This window comes from Clarias gariepinus, chromosome 22, assembly GCF_024256425.1.
Source record: "Clarias gariepinus isolate MV-2021 ecotype Netherlands chromosome 22, CGAR_prim_01v2, whole genome shotgun sequence".
NCBI lineage: Eukaryota > Metazoa > Chordata > Actinopteri > Siluriformes > Clariidae > Clarias > Clarias gariepinus.
In genome coordinates, this window is record NC_071121.1 from 9,601,336 (window position 1) to 9,622,990 (window position 21,655).

At 38.1% G+C, this 21,655-nt stretch overlaps 1 protein-coding gene across 2 annotated transcripts; it reads left to right on the forward strand.

Moving 5' to 3' along the window:
• The first annotated feature begins 1,958 nt into the window (after positions 1–1,958).
• On the forward strand, positions 1,959–21,342 carry plekhm2 (pleckstrin homology domain containing, family M (with RUN domain) member 2). 2 transcript variants are annotated; one of them, XM_053482885.1, is made up of 20 exons: positions 1,959–2,648; positions 6,692–6,798; positions 6,889–6,998; positions 7,172–7,271; positions 7,720–7,807; positions 8,603–8,768; positions 9,126–9,185; positions 10,391–10,658; positions 11,410–12,177; positions 12,291–12,360; positions 12,588–12,678; positions 12,781–12,845; positions 12,997–13,085; positions 13,413–13,545; positions 14,911–15,101; positions 16,521–16,586; positions 16,733–16,892; positions 19,259–19,438; positions 19,732–19,848; positions 20,305–21,342. In XM_053482885.1, exons 1-20 carry the CDS (start codon positions 2,589–2,591, stop codon positions 20,440–20,442), a joined length of 3,027 nt encoding a protein of 1,008 aa, XP_053338860.1. In that variant the 5' UTR covers positions 1,959–2,588; the 3' UTR covers positions 20,443–21,342. The 2 variants fall into 2 exon arrangements, with proteins under 2 accessions (XP_053338860.1, XP_053338861.1); XM_053482886.1 differs by lacking the exon at positions 9,126–9,185.
• The last annotated feature ends 313 nt before the right edge of the window (positions 21,343–21,655 follow it).

The window sequence follows — 21,655 nt, forward strand, 5'->3', positions numbered from 1 at the left end:
GCACCACAAGTCTGAGCACTGCGGCCCCCTTGGGTTGTGTGCTTAGTCCACTGCTGAGTCACAGCTCAAAGCACATGATCAATTTTATGGGTCTCATCAGCAAAAAGGATGAGTCAGCATACAGAGAGAAGGTGCAGCGGCTAATGGACTGGTGCAAAGCCAACAACTTGTCTCATGTGGACAAAACTAAAAAGATGGTGATTAACTTCAGGAGAACACAGAACAAACAATTTCCACTGAACATTGATGGATTATCTGTTCATCATGTATTTTCCATTCAGATTCTATACAGCCTATCCTGTATATTGGGTCATGGGGGCCTGGAGCCTAGCGCAGGAGACTTAGGGCATAAAACAGGCTACACCGTGGACAGGATGCCAATCCATCTCAGAACACACACTACAGACAATTTGAACTGTAAGAGGAAATCAGAGTACCCAGAGAAAACCCACCAAATAGAGAACATGGAAACTCTTTATACACAGACACAAACACACACAAAGACTCAAGGTGGGAATCGAACACTCCACCCTGGATGTACAAGGCCATGAACATGAACAGAAAATTCCTTAGCATTCACTTGGTGAAAAACCTCAAGTGGTCCTTCAACTCTAGCTCCACAAACCTTCTGTCTGAAAATTTTACTGATTTATACCAAATACCTTCTTAGGGATAATAAAGATATTTTTGGTAAATGTGAGAAGATCCTTTTTTTTTTTTTGGTCAGCAATGACTTTTACCTTGGAACTCCCCCATGGTTGGCATTTTTGCCCAGACTCTTTATTATTGTATCATGAACACTGACCTTAACGAGTGAGGTTTGCAGCTCTTTAGATGTAGTTCTGGGTTATTTTATGTGCTCCTGGATGAGTTGTTATTGTGCATTTTAAGTAATTTTGGTAGACCAGTCCTGTGAAGGTTTTGTTTCAATTTTTCTTCATTTGTGGATAATGGCTCTCAAGGCTTCAGAAATGACTTGGTAACACTATCCAGACTGATAAATGTCAATTACTTTGTTTCTCATCTTGACTTTCTTTAGATCATGTTGTGTTTTATTTTAGATATTTTAGGTGTGGTAGTAATCAAACCTGGGTGTAGCAAGTAAAATGTAACTCATCTTTCCAAAAAATCACGTTTATTCATGATTTAGCAAGGCGGAAATGACTTTTTTACATAGTCAGGCAGGTTTGGACAGCTTTTCCCTTAAATTAAATCATCATTAAAAAAAAATGCATTTTGTATCTACTCGGGTAATATCTTTTTATTTTATGATGATGTCAATCATGTAAGTGTGACAAATATGCAACAACAAAAAAACAGGAATTTTGGGAACTCCAATTAGCCAATCTGCATATCTTTGCAGGAAGAAACCAAAGTACCCAGAGGAAACCCACCAAGCACAGGGAGAACATGTCAATCTCTGCACACAGACCTGAAGCAGGTATCGCACTCTCGAACCTGGAGGTCTGAGACGACAGTGCTGATTGTCTTTATTATAATAATAATTATTATTATAAACAATTCTTCTTAAACAAATTGTGCACAATAAGAAAAAGATTAAATGATTCTATGGCCAGAGCAGTGCTTGTGATGCAAGGATTTAACTGGTTTCAAATTCAAATTTTATTTGTCACATACACAGTCATACACAGTACGATATGCAGTGAAATGCTTTAATACCTGGTGCAGAATGCAGTGGTCACAGGTGCGTCTAGCACATTCGGTCACGCGGCTCAGCCAATCAGGTGTGAGAACGCAAAATATCTGGTTAAAAAAAAGGGGAGATGGGGACTTTTATTTTGACTCTCCTCATATAATCTGTATCACGGCACATTTTTAATATTTAAAAAGTATTAGGATCTACTCAGTACAGCCTGAATTTATTTACTTCAACGAAGAAATAAAACAGCTAACATCGCTACAAAATTTCCGCGCATATTTACTTTTTAAAGTAAAGTCATATTTATCCGGTGTTTTATATTGAAAATCAGGCTGCAACCGCTGATCATGTGATGGTGTGTTATTTAGCTCTTGATCTTAGCCTGTGTGAGAGACGCCAATTAATATGAGAATTAACATACTAGATTTAGAATAGCAGAACAGAAGATAAAGTTGTTCTTCTCCGAGATAAGACTCACTTATCTGGAAGTTTCGTTAAAGCAGAATTAGCTTTACTCGGTTATTTTTTTTATTATTTACATAGCAAGAGTTTATTATTAAAACATTGTTTAAAAAAAAAAAAAACTAACACGTACATAATTGGCTTTAACAGCTGCCAGTTAACTACCTACTGTATCGCGAGACTGATAGACAGCTAGTAACCAGCTAGTTAACCAACTAATAAACACACAAACCGACCTCGTTGACGGAAAAAAAGCCTGTTCGCTAGCTTAGCAAACGTACTAAGGTTTAAAGCTTGGTATGACATTAATAGGAGATGTATTGCGGGTAGTTGTGTGCGTGTAGGAGCCTGTCCACACACACTGTACCCAGTAGTAGCGCTAGCTAGCCGCGGCTAACACTCCCGCAGAGTCCCGCATCAGCTGACCTCCACCCCGGGTGAGCGCAGGAACACACAGCCGGCAGCCATGGATCAGCTCAAAGTCAAAGACCGCATTCTGGAGAACATATCTCTGTCTGTAAAGAAGGTAAGATACTTAAAGACAAGGATTTAGAGTACACGGTTATTCATGTTAAGCAATTGAATGGTTTGGTTGTTTTTTTTTTGTGTCGCGTTAACTGTATCCGAATCTGTAAACACTTTCCTGGGCCTGTCTCTTTTCTTTCTTTTCTTTCTTTTTTTTTTTGGATAAGCTGCTTTGTCATGAGAAATATGCTTAATATGGCGTGTAAAACATATCCAAGTGGTTTATTAACTGTAATTTGTATCTCAATCAGTTTCAAGCTGTATTGGCTCGTACACAACCATACACGGTGTGATATGAGGTGTGATATGAGGTGAAACGCTTGTACGCATGTCTGTGACCTAAAATGGAAAGATTGCACTATATAGTACAGTTCAACTAAAGATTATACCTAATATTGTTGACCTTTGCCACCATAACAGTAATGACCTGTTTGATTTTTCGATCATAACCAGCATTCACCTTTTCATCAATTTAATCTACAGCACCTCTTATATTGGATCGGATTACTCGGGTCAGCCTTCATTACCAATGTGCATCAGTGAGCCTTGGCCACCCATGACCCTGCTGCCGGTTCACCGGTTTTCTTTCCTTGTATAACTTTTGTTAGGTTCTTACCACTTTAGCCTAGAAACATCCCACAATAGCTGCATTTTTGCCGTTGCTCTGACCCAGTTGTCTAGCTATCACAATTTAACCCTTCTTACAGTAGCTGCATTTTCAATATCTCGTTAGAGTGGCGGCTGGAAGTAGGTTGGATACATGTATGTTAGGCAGCAAGTGAACCTTTTTTTCTGTAGTTGATGTATTGGAAACAGAAAAAATGGGCAAATGTAAGGATTTGAGTAACTTTGACAAGGGACAGATTGTGATGTCTAGATGACGGTGTCCGAGCAACTCCAAAACTGCATCTCTTGTGAGATGTTCCTGGTCTACAGGGGTCAGGCCTAACAAAAGTAATTCAAGGAAGAAAAACCAATGAACTGGCGACAGAGTCGTGGATGGCCAAGACTCACTGTTTCACATAGGGAGTGAAGGCTGGCCCATGTAGTCTGATCCCATAGAAGGGCTATTGTAGATTAAATTGATAAAAATGTTAATGCTGGTTGTAATAGAAAGATGGCAGAACACACAGTGCATCAATGTTAAGGTGGCAAAAAAGGTTGTAGGTGCTAGAAACCTACTTAATATTAGGCAGGTGGCCATAATTTTATGGCTGATTGATGTCTGTGTATACACACTAGAGGGTACTTGCAGCTCCGCCTGTGTACTCCTCACGCCACTCCAATGTTCCTGCAGCCCTTACTTCTGCCTGTCATGTGCGCCGTCGCTGTAGATGCGTCACGGTCTGATCCAGGGTTTCAGTAGCTAAGCGAATGGCCTTACGTAACTGTTTCCGTTATTGTTACAATGCCTGTGACACACTCACAGAACGACATAGAAGTTGAGGACAACTTCCTACCGTTACTTTCACTGAGGAACACCCCTGTGATAATGACCACCGCAGATTTACTTTTTGCCATAGATGATGCCGTCTACTGTTACATTTTGTCGCAACACTTATCAGCGGTTTCTGTTCAAGGAATCTTTCACTTTATTTTAAGGTGTTAGCAACCTTCCTATAGTCCTGACTCTGCTCCATTAGACCCTCACCTGTTTGGTCCACTGAAAGAAACCCTACAAGGAGGGCTGAAGTAAAGACCCCTTCGTGGCTCACAGCTCAGCTTTCAACATTTCTTTTTTTTAAGAGAGCTTGTTGATGGATGGAAAAAGCGTATTGAAAAGCAAGGAGATTGTCGAAAAGTGGTATTTCTATTTTGTAAAAGTGAATTAAATGGAAAAAATCTATATGGTATCACCCAAATGAGGATGGATTCCCAGTTGAGTCTGGTTCCTCTCAAGGTTTTGTTCTGTTGTCATCTCAGAGTATTTCCTTGCCATCTGATAGTTACAATTTTTACATACTTCCCCACAATTTTTTAACTCATTTCCAATTTTTTTGATTCTGTAAATCTGCTTTGCAAAAATTACCATTGTTAAAAGTGCTATATAAATAAAACTGAATTGAATGAAAAAATATGGTTTATGACTATGACTGCAGCAGTATCAGCAGCAGTTGTGTATCATGTGTCATGTTGTGCCCATGTGTCCTGCCTACATGTAAAAGCTCTTGTTCCCAGACTGCAGCAGCAACAAAAACCTATAAAACCTATAACCCAAGCACACCACACACTTATGATCATCAGACATTACTGGTATTAAACTGAAGGCTAAATTGATGTATGGATGTTGAAAAATCTCTGTGGCCTTGTTATACGTTTTTTCTTTTCTTTTTTTTTTTGTAGAATTTTATATATATCTTTCTAATCACAGGAAGTTTATTATATTTCATTTCCTGCTTTCAATTCCATCTCTTCAAATCTGTGAACAATGCCTGTCCCTTATTGACCCTGAATTACTGGGCACATGAGTGTCAGGTGCTTGTTATTACTGGTGTTTTAGATCTGCTTTTCTCTTTTTCTCTTTTTTTAAAGCAAAAGTCCAGTATACACACTAAGAATAATATGCTGAGTATTGAGCTCTAGAAGAAGGAAGTGAAATCTAACTGGGGTTGTTTTTTTTCATTCATTTTTTCATCTTCAGTATGAGGTTTATACTGCTGTAGGTTTGCAGGACTTTAAATTGAGCCTGCGAACACCGGGTGTGAATCAGGAATAGGCATATTACCTTGCGTGCACACACACCTTTACATCGCTCACATCTAGGGGTAATTTAAACTTGACTGTTGAGCTTACTGCATAATTTTTAGACACAGGAGAATACAGACGAAAAAAACAGCCAGAATGAGAACATATGAAACGTCACATAGACAGAAACTTGAGTTTAGGATTAAAGTGTGAACCCTGGAGTTGTGAGGAGGCAGCAATACCGCCTGCACCTCCATTCCACCGTGAGTAGGATCTAGAAGTTAAAAATGTTTTTTGTCTAGACATGGAGTGGGTGGTTTGATTCAAGTGTCCAGGTCATTTTGGTGATTTTCTGTCTCACATAGAGCCGAATTCAGTTCATCTGTTCATTGCCAGGTTTAGGTGCTGATGATAACCAAACTGTGCTTAACATTAGCCAACTAGGGATGAACATGTACAATACATTTACAGCATTTGGCAGATGCCTCATTTTTTCCAGAATGTTATTTAAAAATTATCAGTGTTGCTGCTGTGGTTATGTACCTTCCAATCAGTATTCCAACATACTGACCTACACCTTTAGTCTAGACCAGTGTATCACAACCTTGGTCATGGTGAACCCCCTGTCCTTGCACAGTTTGTTTTCCCTGCTCTATCAAACCCATTTCTGTTTTTAAAAAGGGCTGTTGGTTAGCTGAGTAGTTACATCAGGGGTGCTGGAAATTAGGACAACATTAAACTGTGTAGGGCATGGGTCCTCCAGGATCAGGGTTGGGAATTGCTGATCCAGACTGTCATCAGTGATGGGAAAACACTCATTTGTGAAAGGTTGGCTTGCCTTGGTTACCGTTGCACTACACTTACCGTCCTTGTAATTGAAATGACATCTTCAGCAAAATTTCAAGGTAGTCATTGGTTGATTAGACTGATGTCATATTAACATGTATAATCATGCCACAAATTGAGTTAATGATTGTGTAAGAATATGTATTTTTAAAGTAGTCCCTCTGCACTAACGGTAGTAATGTTTGTTCTTGCTGAACATGCTTAGCAGTATTATGTCTTGTATTAATAATTTTTGCTTTTTCAGCATTTGTCATTTTCTGGGTTTGTTTTATGGTCATTTTAAATTACTTGGCACAAGAACAAGTTAATCAAGTTCTTCAAGGTTCAGATGTTTTCTTTCTTAATATTTATTTAAACTAAACCTGACAGAGTGTAGCACTTCTAAGGATTAATATTTTCATTGCATTATAATGTGAAGCATATATACTGTATATAGCAAGTCTGTTGTGTATGTTTGTCACTAAGAAAGTAGTTATTTCTTTATTTATTCTTTTTCTTCCCCCAACCCCCTAGTTGCAGAGTTACTTTGCAGCTTGTGAAGATGAGACACCAGCCATCAGAAACCATGACCGTGTTCTCCAGCGGTTATGTGAGCACTTGGACCATGCTTTGTTATATGGGTAAGGGTATGTCCTGTGGGTTTGCATGCATTTGCCAATATACATAATTTATAAAATAAAATTTAAATTTGTGCTTTGTTTTTATTGTAGGCTGCAGGATATATCTTCAGGATACTGGGTGCTTGTCTTGCACTTTACTCGACGAGAAGCCGTCCGGCAGATTGATGAACTTCAGCACATAGCCACCAACCTTGGCAGAAGTGAATGCTCATTTATAAACTATGTATTAACTGACAGCGTTGGTCCACATTAGGGCAGACGCCACAATATTTGTTGAAATGTTTGTGTTTGTTGATATTTTATAGGCTCATGTTCACTTTAAATTTATTTCTTTTGTCAGAATATAACCTGGATAATTTTTTAATTCCCATAGGTCGAGCATGGCTGTACCTGGCACTCAGTGAAAGTTCTTTAGAAAGCTATCTTCGTCTTTTCCAGGAGAATCAAGCACTTTTGCATAAATATTACTTCAAGTAAGTATGATGTACCGTATCAGTGAATTAAAATTTATATAAAAGTTACCATAGTTTGGGTGTATCTGATATCTTCCATGATGAGAAAATGCTTAAATAGGCAAGCATGCACTTGATACTGCTACAGTGTAATATACCTGTATATAGTGTGATTTCAGTTTTATGGCCTGGCTAGCACAGAAGCTACACTTCCTTTACTAGAACTGACGGGCTCAGAGGCCATGCTATCTTCACTAGGCCTGATCAGTACAGGGACCACAACACCTTATTTGTTTGCCTGATGTGTATCAGTTGTTAACCATGCAAAGATGACTGCATTGCTTTGTTTGCATTTACTTCCCAATTTGTGATCTTTACATTGGTTTTGCATTGGAAGTAGAGTTTTGCTTTTCCTTTGTTGTCCTTCCTACTTGTATGAACAATTAGAAATATGGCCCTTATTTTATAGAAATGCCCTGGTTTGCAGCCACGACCATCTCACTTTGTTCCTTACACTTGTTTCGGGGCTGGAGTTCATCCGCTTTGACCTCGAACTGGTATGTTTCTTCACTCTTCTGCCCATTCCAAAATTAGACTGGCTGTTCAATATGTTTTACGTATTGATGACTTATTTCTTTATTATGAGGAAAAACACCAACCTGGTCCAGGGGTGGACAAATAGTTAATGGATTATGTATTAGCTGTTGCGCTCACTTAGTCCCATGTTTTGGATTCCTGGGAACCAACTGATTGTTGTAGTGTAGGGATTTTTTATTTATTTATATTATTCAGCACAGATCTGCTATGTTGTTAAAGCACGTACACGAGAGAGAGAGAGAGAAAATAAATCTTTGATTTGGAGAACAGTTTTTTGATTGACATATAACTGGTATATTGTGTAAAAATTGCTGGCGTAAAAGCAACTAAGAGATACTGTACGATTCGTGATGGTTTTGTATCGTGATGGAACAAATTTAGAATTTTTTTCCACCCCTACTATCATAAATGTATTAAATAAAATTTTACATTAAATGTTTCCAAATGCTTACATTTTTCTGATTTTGAAAACCTTTTCTATTGTCCATTCATTTTGTTTAATCCAGCTAATAAAAAAAAAAAAAGATTTTTATATATATATATATATATATATATATATATATATATATATATATATATATATATATATATATATATATATATTTACCCAAGCAAAAAGTAAACACTATCCTGGTCACATATACTTCTTGTCCTAGCACCCAGGCTAATTTGTCCACCCCTGGTGACAAACAAAGTATGCTTATAATTATGGATTATAAATTGTCTTTTAAATTATATATATTCTCTGCTCCTAGGATGTTCCATACCTGGATGTGGCACCTTACATGCCAGACTACTACAAACCACAGAATCTTTTGGATTTTGAGGAGAGATTGCCCAGTTCTGATAGCTTGTCTCTGCACTCATTCAACTCTACCAATCTTGAGTGGGATGACAGTGCCATTGCCCCCTCTAGTGAAGGTACGCTCTTCTACCTCACTAACCACCTTCTTTGTTTTTCATTCTTAGTGTTCCAAGAATTTTTTTTATTTTATGGCTCCTACAACACAGATTATTTAAAAATATATATACAGTATATTCAGAATTCTTTCTTGAGATTTATAAGCTATCTTGAGCTATACATTCCATTGATTCCATTTATTCACAATTTCTTACATAGTGTTCTCTATTTCACCTTTAACTGCTCATATCGGTGTGGATTTTATGCCTTTATTTCATACTCATGTACATCGGTTTTCTTTTTTTTTGTCACGACCCCTTTTCTGTCTGTTTAATTTTTTTCTGTCTAATGCCCCGTCTTATCCCTCCTTTTTTTAGATTATGATTTTGGTGACATCTTCCCCGTGTTGCAGTCAATGCCATGTGCAGACTGGGAAGGTGGGACATGGTTATTTCCCACACCCATCATGCCTTCTTCTCTTCCAGCTCCCACATCAAAATCTCACACCATCTTGCATGCCCATTTTCCCACAGACTTGGCTAAGGATGCATGTTTGTGTAGCTCCTTATTTTGTCCTTGGCTATAGGGACAATAAAATGGTCAGGATTTTAAAACTTTCTGGTATTGGTTTCAAACATGAAGCAAAAATAAATTGCATTGTTACTTTAACATTGTGCATCTTGAATGGTAAAGGAAGTGGGGAAATCATTCATGTGATGTTTAAAAGAGAGTGTTGTTTGGTACTGAAGTTGAATAAGGGTCATTTGAAATGCTTACACCGGGATTTGTGCTAAAACATACAGCAAAAGCCCTCTTTGTCTAAAATATTGCTTGCCTGGTGTCGCTTCTCCTTCCTTTTATTGCAGCTCTACATGTGTGTGGCAGCAGTGCATGTCTGTGGCTTGGCTTGAACCAATGTTCTTAATAAGCATGATAAATTTTTTTGAGCTTGTAAAAATCAAATTACCTGCTTGCTGCTTTTGTTAAGATAGTCCAAATAGTCTAGAGCAGGGCAGGAATATAATACTATAAAGATATTTCATGATAACCAGGTGAAATTAGTTAGAACCAGGGTATCTGCATGTTCTTAGAATGTCTAAAAATGTAAAAAAATAAACATTACGCTTTCGAAATTCTAAAAGTATTTAGTTTGCTGTAAAGATATGTATCTAAGCACAACTATATAAATAACCGATGTGTTTCTAAGTAAACTTTTACAAAAAAAACTACTTTTAAATCTGATTTAATTGCTCTTATGCAATCCTCCTTGATTCAGCTTTGTAAAACATTTGCTGTAATCACAGACACGCTTTTGGTGGTAGCATATTCAAAAGCAATTTCAAACAAAAGCAAAGCAAATTCTCTGTAGTGCAGTACTTTGCATTCTTCATGCTAATTTCCTTATAAACCTTGTTGGATGCTTATTTTACTCTGGTTCAATCTAGGCCTATGCCTTTCTTTTATTAAATATATAGTGTGTTTGTCTGTCAGTGTGGGTTTTTTTGGAGTTCAGCAGCAATGTCTACAAATGCACTTTCAAGCTTTGTTCATGCTGATGTAATAAAAGCACCGCTACTGCTTAATATCTGTGGTTAAATTGTATATTCTTCCATGTTTAAGTGGCTCTTGTTTCTCCCTGCAGACGGAGATCTAACTGATCCTGTCAGTGGTCCTCGCTCCACAGCCTCAGACCCCCAAACAGTAATCAGTGAGTCTGTGGTCAAAACAGCAGCGACTCCAGTCAGGAGCACTTCTCTGTCACGCAGCCCTAACTTTCGCTACAACCCTTTTAACGAAGACTCGGACACTAACACCTCGGCAGATGTTACACCGGTACACACAGCCAACCGCCGTGACATTCCTGCTTGGGATGATACAGAGAGCACCAGCACAGAGCTGGAGGTCATTAGGTACGGTCAGTTTTATTGACTTTTAGGTAAGTAACACACCAAGCTGATTCTGACTAATCTGATCCTCCAGTTAGCTCAATATTGCCCATATGAAATGTCCCAAATTAAATACTACTTAACTGAAGAGCACAGTAAATAAGTACTGTAGTACAGTAAAAAATAAAATGGTACACAATGTGTGAGGATCGGTATTTATTACGGTAAATCATCCTTGGTATGCTGTTAAGGCATTAGTATGCAGTTTGTTTAATCTAATGTATTCTCAGTACTGAGAAACTGTTGAAAGCATCTGCTCTGATTTCTAGTTGTTAAAAAAACAGCAGACGAGCAGAAGTTGTTGAGTAATGAGCAGAAGAACAGAAGTTATGCAATGACTCAACTGTGGGTTTTTTTTTTTTTGTTTGTTTGTTTTTAAAGGAGTTACGTCTGTCGTCTTTTCTGATTTGCTTAGATAAACAGCTGGTCAAAGAGCTCTTTCTTCTCTCAACCAGAGTGATGGTCCTATAATGCCTATGCTGCAAAATCCACCCTAAAGTACTGTGCATCATCTATTGGTCGACGGTCAGGGCCTTAATATAGAAATGTGCAATTTGGATTTAGCCCAGAATATTGACAGAGCTGAATCTATACATCGTTATTTAGAACGAAAAAAAAAAAAAATACTGTTATGTTCTTATGGTTCAACTAATAAAAAATTTGTTATGGTAATGAAAAAAAAGATTTTTTTTCCTTTTAACCCTATTTCTCTTAGGATGGTCAGAAGGAGAAAACCAAGTAGGAAACGCCGTGGAAGGGGATCAACTGACTCTGTGAGCAGTGGCCAGAGCATGCCCTCACCAGAGCAAGCAGGAACAGAGGAATCTCTTCAGATCAACAAGGAAGACAGAACTGTTGGGGGTAACTATAACTCGTTAAACGGCTCAGCTCGAGCAGTGGCAGAGAACGGTGAGAAAATCGAGGCCCATGAATCCGAGGCCCTATTGAGGCTTCCTGAAATGACAGACACTTCAATGGACAGCGTAGGCCAGCCACTCCGAGATGTAATGGATAGGTTAAATGGGGCTCTGGATGGAAAAAGCTGGGAAAGACAAGATGTGGAGGAAGATGCAGGAAAGGAATGTGTAACTGGCATTAATTCAGCCACATCTCAACTTCAGCATCAGTCCTTTCGGGAGGACGAAGGCGGAGAGCCTCCCGATCCAGACTCTCAGTCACACCTTGTGGCCCCAGCAACTTCACAGTTCTACTGCTTTACCACCGACAGTGCAGACGCTGCTACCGAGAGTGGTAGCCACCATGACTCTGCAGGGAATGGCCAGTCGCAGGCTGATTACGGTGGCCATGAAGATGATGGAGAAGGAAAGACAGCAGAACAGGTTGCAGCCTCCAAAGTAGAGGAGAAAGAGGGGAGAGCTGTTGAGATGAAGCAGCCAAATGGTCTTGCTCAGATTAAAACTGAAGAAAAGGGGGCTGGAGGAGGGTCTGATCTGCCAGACTGTTCCCATCCTGCAGAATTTAGGTCCGACAAAAGGCAACAGCCATTGTTTAATACTCTTGCTGTCTTTTGCTCATCCTACAGAGGAAGATGATGTACAGATAAAAGTAAAATTGTTTTTTTATTTTTATTTTTAGGGTCGATAATAATCACTTACTACTACTTATGATCCATGTCTTCCGGGAGAATGAAGAGCAACTCTGTAAGGTATGTCTAAATCTCTTATAATGGACATTACTTCTAATTCGAATATATTTTACAGCCATTTTATTAGATCTTGTTTATCAGGATCATATCTAGATAGGGAGTATGATAATTGAAAAAAGCAGTTGTAAATGCAGGCCAGAGAGCACTCGGATAAAACGCATATTAAATAAATCTTTAAAATCCATCATATAGAATGTATGGTTAAAATTTTTGTTAATTTTACACAGATGGTGAGAATGTCTACAGGCCACATGGAGGGGGACCTACAGCCTCTGTTTCTGCTGCTAACAGACTGTTATATTTACTTGTTGCGTAAAGGTAAAGTCTGTTTCCACAAAATAATGAAGCAGACCATCTCATAGTAATTAATTAAAATACTTTACATGAGCCTTATTTTATAATTGTGTGCTACTTTTTCAGGAGCATCAGACAAGCCGTATAATGTAGAGGAAGCTGTGTCTTACAGTGAACTCGATTACATATCTGTGAGTTAATATCTCTTATTTAATATGAGAGTGCTCGATTTCTTTTGAAGACGAGTTTATCATTCACAGTGGAGTGTGTACATACAAGCAGAGCAACCTGCGGAGTTGTAATCTATTATTAGTATTAACTTGAATTGATTGTGTTTCTCAGGTGGGTTTGGACCAGCAGACTGTCACGCTGGTGTGCACCAATAGAAGACGGCAATTTCTTCTGGATACTGCAGATTGTTCACTCACTATGTTAGTCTGGATTATGCTATATTATTTCATGTTTCCATTCATTTTAGTAAATAATAATATAATATCTTATAATATCTTTATGCATGCTGATGGAAAAATACCAGTCAAAACCCTAATCAAAAACATGTTAATTTTTTTCATCTGGGGCATTATTGTTCACCATGTGCACCTTTTGTTCAGCTCCTGTAACATATGTTTTATGTTCTATGACTGCTGGACATCAATCCATTCAGCACTGAAGTTAACCACTACTAAGATGAAGTGAAAACTGGTGGTGTATGTTGAAATTCACAATTTTCTCCATCCACTCTTTTCTACACATTGTAGCTGGTTTCTACGCATGCTAAAGTCAGCAATGACGAGTGGCTGTACTGAGCTGCCTTACCCTGCTGTCCTGACTGATGCAACTATGGAAAGGCTGGCTCTGACCAAGTTTGTGTGCCAAGAGTCACATTGTGAGGTTGGTGGAGCTGGAATACCTATATGTATTTTTGAAATATAGTTACAAATTATGTTTACAGTTTTCTCCCTCCTGGCATAGTTGCATAAGTATAGAATTTTTTTTTAACCATACCAATGCCTCTTTATTGTACTGTACACCTTACACTGTGCTACATTACCCCATTTTGTCATAATAGTATAGTTGAATCAGTCATCACCTGTCAGTGGTTTTAAGATTATGTTAATAAAACTGGTCACCTTGACTGGTCATCAAGTTATGCTGACCACCTGTAGAGGAGTGAGATGTATTAGACACAAAAAAGTAAACTGTCAGTGCTTGACTAACAGGCAAGCATAAAGATCCGAGTTACCCTGTTGAGGACCTTATTATGATGGCTACACAGTCGGGTCAGAGCATCGCCAAAATGCAAGGTATTTTGTGGTGTTCCCAGTAGACATTAGTAGTCATAAATACCTACTGTAGTCCAAAACAAGACAAACAGAAACAGGACTCTGGGCACCCAAGGCTTTTTAATTTACATGGGGAGCAAAGGGTAGCCTATCTGGTCAAATACCAGAAGATCTGCTGTAGCACAAATTGCTGAAAGGGTTAAAGCTGCCTTTTGATAAAAAACGTGAATCATTGAGCAGTGGAAGAAAGTGACCTGGTCTAATGAATCATATTTTCTTCTACACCATGTGGACGACTGAGTTCCTGTGAATTGTTTATCTGGTGAACACCTGGCACCAGGATGCAATATGAAAAGATGATGAGCCAGTTGAGACAGTATGATGGGAAAATTCATGTAGATGTTACTTTGGCACATACGTCCTACCTAAACATTGTTGTAGAACATGTACGCCCCTTCATGGCAATGGTATTCCCTAGTGGCAGTAGCCTCTCTCAGCAGGATAATGTGCCCTGCTACACTGCAAATATTCTTTAGGGATGGTTTAAAGACCATGTCAAAGAGGTTAAGATGTTCATATGACCTCCAAATTCCCCAGAGCTAAATTTGATTGAGAGTCTGTGGAATGTGTTGGACAAACAAGTCCGGTCCATGGAAGGCCCTGCTTACAACTGACAGGACTTAAATAATCTGCTGTTAACATCTTCTTGCCAGATACCACAGCACACCTTCGGAGGTCTTGTAGAGTGTATGCCTTAACAAGTCAGAATTGTTGTGGTGGTACAAGAGAAACTTACACAGTTAGGCAGATGGTGTTAATGTTATGACTGATTGATGTATAGTCAGTCTGGTCTAGTTTTGTATTTAGTTAAATTTTTATCTTGTTGGTGTTGCTGTAAATAATGTTTACTCCACGTTTTTCAATGTTACGATTTTACAATGTTGGTGTGGATGCACTATCTGTATGTGAGCAGGTATCGGAGGTCAATATCCGTCTCTATTCCCTGGTTCACTGGGAAGACCCCATGGAAGTGGGTTTGAGCACTCCCACCTCTCCATCAGGCTCCGGGAAGTCGGGTAGCACCAAGGAGGGAGCACTTCTATATCGAGCAGGAACTTCATACTTGGGGAAGGAGCTGTGGAAGAGTTGTTACCTTGTGCTCAGGTATAGCAGCAGGTGCCATAGAGATCCTGTCATCACATGATGTAAACTGCGTCAGATTGTAAACAGTGCCATAATTTTGGTTAAGTTTACCATTGGCATCAGCAGTCAAATTGGCAACTGTGAAAATTCTAATCAATTTATTTATTCAGACTGCATCTCTCTGCATAAATGTTCAAATTAGTTTCTCTCAGTGTATCAGACTCTGAGAAAGCCCCTGCCATGTTATTTGCAACTTTATACAGGTATACAGAACTCCATCCCGGGATATAATGCTCAACACATAATCCCATATAAAAATAGGGATATTAAAATGCAAGTTCAATCAAAATGTTACCATTTATGGTATAGTATAAATCCAGGCTAGGGATTACTTAAATGGGATTTTTTTTAATTTTACTTCACCCCTTTTGTTTGTTAAATATTTCATTTGAATATGCACATTTATGCATACACATGTGCATCCCTTGACCTTGGCTCACATCTCTCCCCTATTTCCCTCTTTTTCTACTCACTGAAACACAGAACTTGTGTTAAACAAATCCTACACAGGTGAACATTCTTACCACTTTTATCCTGTGTCTATTTAGCTATATACACTAAGCAATAAAAAATTACATTGCACTGTTGTGCTGGATAGCAGCACAACTTTGATGTGGCTTTAGGCACAAGGGTACTATACAAGTTTAGAAGGCATCACAAAGCTTTTATTTATATTTGCACTTATTCTGTTTTAGAATAACAGCTATGTTGACTACGCTGACCCCAGGCTTCCTGGGGTTTAATCCCAAATAGGGTTAAATAGAAAGCTAGTGCACTAGCTTTCTTTCTGGAAGTGCTTCTGGTTTTAAATGTAAGTTTTGGCTGCTGCTCTCCTCAGTACTGCAGACCATAAAGACCTACTGTCCTTCATGCTGGCGATCGAGCTAGTGAAATTAAAGGTTATTAGAGCACCATGACGCGGAGTGTTGCATATATTTAAACTTAAACGTCCCTTTTGTATCACAGTGTGGCATGCCTTTTATCCAAATGGATTACTCGGTCAGAACTAGCTGTTGTATACTAAATGTTGATTTTTTTAATTAACAAAACCTCCATTGGATTTTATTTAATTTAGCAATTATTTCTGTCAGTACTAGACAGTAATTCATGTCTTTACTTGATGTTTAATGATTGTGCCAAAAGTTTCCAGTTAAGTTCCACATGTTTTAAGCTTTTTAGTCGGTAAACAGAAGTCAGGCATTGTAAAACAATTATTGCTGACCTTCACAATTTACCATTAATTGTGAAAAGCCAAACAAACGAAAACTTGTAGTTTATTCTGGAACTGTAAATTCATTTGTATGATTTCTATTCAATATTAAAAGTATACATGACCATACACTGACTGTTCTTACACATGTTTGATGTTGATCTAAACAGCAGTGGCATCCTCTTCCTGTATGCTGAAAGGACTGATGTTACTCCACTGATGTCAATTACCATGGGGTAAGCATGTTTACCTAAATCAGTAGTTTTTATTAACTGTTTCAGCCAGACAGAGATTTTAGAGTCTTTGTCTAGCTGTGTATCTATTTGCATTAGTTATGGCTATGGGCCAGTAATGTTTGTGCGTGTGTATGCACACTCTGCAGGGGTGAGCACTGTGGAGGCTGCAGACGCTCAAACAGCACAGAGAGGCCACATGCGTTCCAGGTGATTCTGACAGCACGGTCTCCTCTAGAGCTGAGTGCAGAAAATGAGCTGGAAATGGCAGAATGGATGCAGCTAATCTGTCAGGCTGTGTCTAAAGGAGTAAGTTTTGCCTTGGATTGATTCACCGACCACCCTTTAGCGATTTTAACATTTGGTCTTGTAGTCCATTACTTGTAGTAGTGGCTATACTAATACTACGACTGCTGTGGTTATTGTTATTTAGATTATTATTATTATTATTATTATTATTATTCAACCTAATAAAGCTTTTATTAACATACAGTGGTGTGAAAAACTATTTGCCCCCTTCCTGATTTCTTATTCTTTTGCATGTTTGTCACACTTAAATGTTTCTGCTCATCAAAAACCGTTGACTATTAGTTAAAGATAACATAATTGAACACAAAATGCAGTTTTTAAATGAAGGTTTGTTATTAAGGGAGAAAAAAAACTCCAAATCTACATGGCCCTGTGTGAAAAAGTGATTGCCCCCCTTGTTAAAAAATAACTTAACTGTGGTTTATCACACCTGAGTTCAATTTCTGTAGTCACCTCCAGGCCTGATTACTGCCACACCTGTTTCAATCAAGAAATCACTTAAATAGGAGCTACCTGACACAAAGAAGTAGACCAAAAGCACCTCAAAAGCTAGACATCATGCCAAGATCCAAAGAAATTCAGGAACAAATGAGATCTATCAGTCTGGTAAAGGTTATAAAGCCATTTCTAAAGCTTTGGGACTCCAGCGAACCACAGTGAGAGCCATTATCCACAAATGGAAAAACATGGAACAGTGGTGAACTTTCCCAGGAGTGGCCGGCCGACCAAAATTACCCCAAGAGCGCAGAGACAACTCATCTGAGAGGCCACAAAAGACCCCAGGACAACATCTAAAGAACTGCAGGCCTCACTTGCCTCAATTAAGGTCAGTGTTCACGACTCCACCATAAAAAAGAGACTGGGCAAAAACGGCCTGCATGGCAGATTTCCAAGGCGCAAACTACTTTTAAGCAAAAAGAACATTAAGGCTTGTCTCAATTTTGCTAAAAAACATCTCAATGATTGCCAAGACGTTTGGGAAAATACCTTGTGGACCAACGAGACAAAAGTTCTCTGGCGTAAAAGTAACACAGCATTTCAGAAAAAGAACATCATACCAACAGTAAAATATGGTGGTGGTAGTGTGATGGTCTGGGGTTGTTTTGCTGCTTCAGGACCTGGAAGGCTTGCTGTGATAGATGGAATCATGAATTCTACTGTCTACCAAAAAACCCCGAAGGAGAATGTCCGGCCATCTGTTCGTCAACTCAAGCTGAAGCGATCTTGGGTGCTGCAGCAGGACAATGACCCAAAACACACCAGCAAATCCACCTCTGAATAGCTGAAGAAAAACAAAATAAAGACTTTGGAGTGGCCTAGTCAAAGTCCTGACCTGAATCCTATTGAGATGTTGTGGCATGACCTTAAAAAGGCGGTTCATGCTAGAAAACCCTCAAATAAAGCTGAATTACAACAATTCTGCAAAGATGAGTGGGCCAAAATTCCTCCAGAGCGCTGTAAAAGACTCGTTGCAAGTTATCGCAAACGCTTGATTGCAGTTATTGCTGCTAAGGGTGGCCCAACCAGTTATTAGGTTCAGGGGTAATTACTTTTTCACACAGGGCCATGTAGGTTTGGATTTTTTTTCTCCCTAAATAATAAAAACCATCATTTAAAAACTGCATTTTGTGTTAACTTGTGTTATCTTTGACTAATAGTTAAATGTGTTTGATGATCAGAAACATTTTGTGTGACAAACATGCAAAAGAATAAGAAATCAGGAAGGGGCAAATCGTTTTTCACACCACTGTACATTAACATGATTTTAATAATGATTGATTTAACACAATTTGCACATGAAGGCTACACAGTTTTGGAACATAATTCTTTACCTCACGTTGTCTCTTATTTATTCACAGTTACTCAAATTACAGCTAGATAACGGACCATAATTGATTAGTAATTTTTTTTTTTTTTTTTTGCATACTTTCACCCCTTTGCTCACACTTGCACAGGATTTGAAAATCCCATCTAGGCAGGGCTGAAAACTGGCTCAATTGGCTCAAGGAAAAAATGCAACCCAAATTCAGATCTAACATAGTGCTAAAACTCATTATCAGAAATATATATATATATATATATATATATATATATATATATATAGACATAATTTGAAACAAAAAGTTTTCACCTGCCTATTGTGTCCATCATTAAAAGAAGTATATATATAATATCTCATAATGCCACCAATTGTGTATTCTATTTAATCATTGAACAACATTGAATCTTGTTTTTATTTGGTCATTTCAGTGGTGTTATCTTGGTCTCCCATTTTTTTTTGTTGATCTAAAAAAATATATATATTTCTAAAAGAATTCACCTTTTAAAACTACTTTACTTTTTTCTTTACATCTTTTGTGTCTCAGGTGATTCCACAGGGAATAGCACCAGCACCTTGTATGCCATGCTGCCTGGTTCTAACAGATCAGAAGTTGTTGACATGTCATCAGGATTGCCAGACGAGTTTTTTCCGTTCACTTGGTGCAGCTGATGTCAGTGATGTCACTGCAGTTTGCCTTGAGGAGGACAAAGAATATTGTGTTATTGTAAGAGAGAGAGATCAGGATATCCACACCATTTTCGCATTTAGCGCTCCCAATTAACTTGTTCTTGCTAGTACATTCAATTGTTAAAATACAACAGTTTACTGGTAGTACAACAAAGTGGAATTTGTAATAGATGTTCAAGTCTTCATGTATATCACTTATTGGATGGACTGTGCACACACACACACACACACGCACACACACACACACACAAATATATATAATACACATACATACATTGTATGTGTTTTCTTATTGATGCCTAAAATTGTCTTTATGCTTTTCTTATGTAGGAATTTGCAGCTGACCGCTCTTACTTCCTCCCACCATGGGTTCTTTATTTCAGTGGTTGTGGGGAAAGGGATCGGCTCTTGGAGGAGCTTGATTCTGTGTGGAGATCTATTTTTCAGGTAATCATTTCAGGATCTAATTTTGTCTCATGGGCTAATGATAAATCCAGTGTAGAGGTAGGAGACATTTAAACTGTGCTCTGTGACACAGTTATACTGAGTTGCTGCAAAGTCTTGACCCAGCTAGATGGCAGTAGATAAAATGGCATACATGATGGCGTTGACTGCAGATTAAAAACTTATGTTTAAGCGGGTAACTGAATGGCATTATAGGTAGACCAACATCTACTGTAGATTAAATTAGTAATGGGAAGGAAAAGGAACATTTTTATAGTAAAGGAACTTCTTTACTATATACATTTTGAAAATAACATGCAAGTCATTAAGGTTGGGATTTTTTCCCTTTAAGTAAACATAATTAAATAACACTTGTTTTCTGTATATTAATGTTTTCAGATATATTTTAATATCTGATAATGTGTTTCATATTGTCCTCTCCTTGGAACTGTTGTTCAGGTCTCTTTGGCTCGTAAGGGTGTATCAGACGAGCTGATGCAGAAGAGGTGCAGGGAGGCATTGGAGCTGATGAGGAGTGCCTGGCAGAGGAGTGACAGTCTACATAGAGGGAGGTGCACTAGAGAGCCATGGTGCTAAGAGCATGTCAGTCAGGCCATAATAGACTGGGGGACATGCACTTGATACATCTTCCTGCTATTAATGTAGGTATGAACAGCAGGCTGTATGGGGACATAACCACCATACCTTGTATAAACAAATTGCACAGATATTTGAATTATAGTACACTAAGCATTTTGATCTAGAGATGGGGGGAAAAAAAAACAAAATGAGCTGTAAACACTGTGCATGTGGTGACTGGCTACAAATGGAAGTCATTTAATGAAATCCAAATGCTTCATCACAAATGTACAGTTTGTGTGATGTGTAAATACAAAGTGCTTAGGTAATGTGACTTTCCTCCTTGTAAAGCTCTCTTTATTAAATACCTCACTAAAACCCATATGTTATGTATGCAAAGGTACTTGTTGATGGACTTTAGTCGACGGTTTACTGTGTTGATTGTTACTAAAAACCTAACATGGTTATGTAATGGCTGCTAAAAGTAGATTACTGTTGATGCTGAATAGATGGGCAAAACCACCTGTATTCAGCAGTGCACAAAGGAAAAAATGAGGGGGGAGGGTATAAATGAAGGACAATGCTTATTTCAACCAGAATGCAAGATTGCACATATTAGATTTTTTAAGTTGATATTTAGCATTGCTTTTACTAACATGATATATACAGTATACTGCTTTTACTAATGGGATGAATGTAAATTGCATTGGGACAGAGAATTCATCATTCATTGAATCAATTAATTTCCCATGAAGCTACTGTTCATTATCCAATATATATTCAAAGAGAAAGAAAGAAGTGTGTGACATGCTGATATCCCTGAATCACATTACATCATAACAGACAAGCTGTAATGTGAAAAGTTCCACGCACAGTATTGCATTAATTTCCACTTCTCAATTTTATTTATATATATATATATATATATATATATATATATATATATATTTTTTTTTTTTAAGCTATACTCTTTCTTCGTCATTACTCCAACTTCAATAGTTCATTTTAGGTCCTAACTCTTCTTTGAAAAGTGTAGCCATGCAATCCGTCAATTTTTATTTGTAATTTTGTTTGTATTTATGTTGCCAACCAGTGTTTTAAGTTTTAGTGTGTAAAATGATTTAATTTTATTTATGGCAGATACAATCACCTAGATAAGTTTGCTTGACGGTTACACAACAACTTTATTGAGACCCACATGTTTTATCCAATGTAAAACAAATGGTCTGTT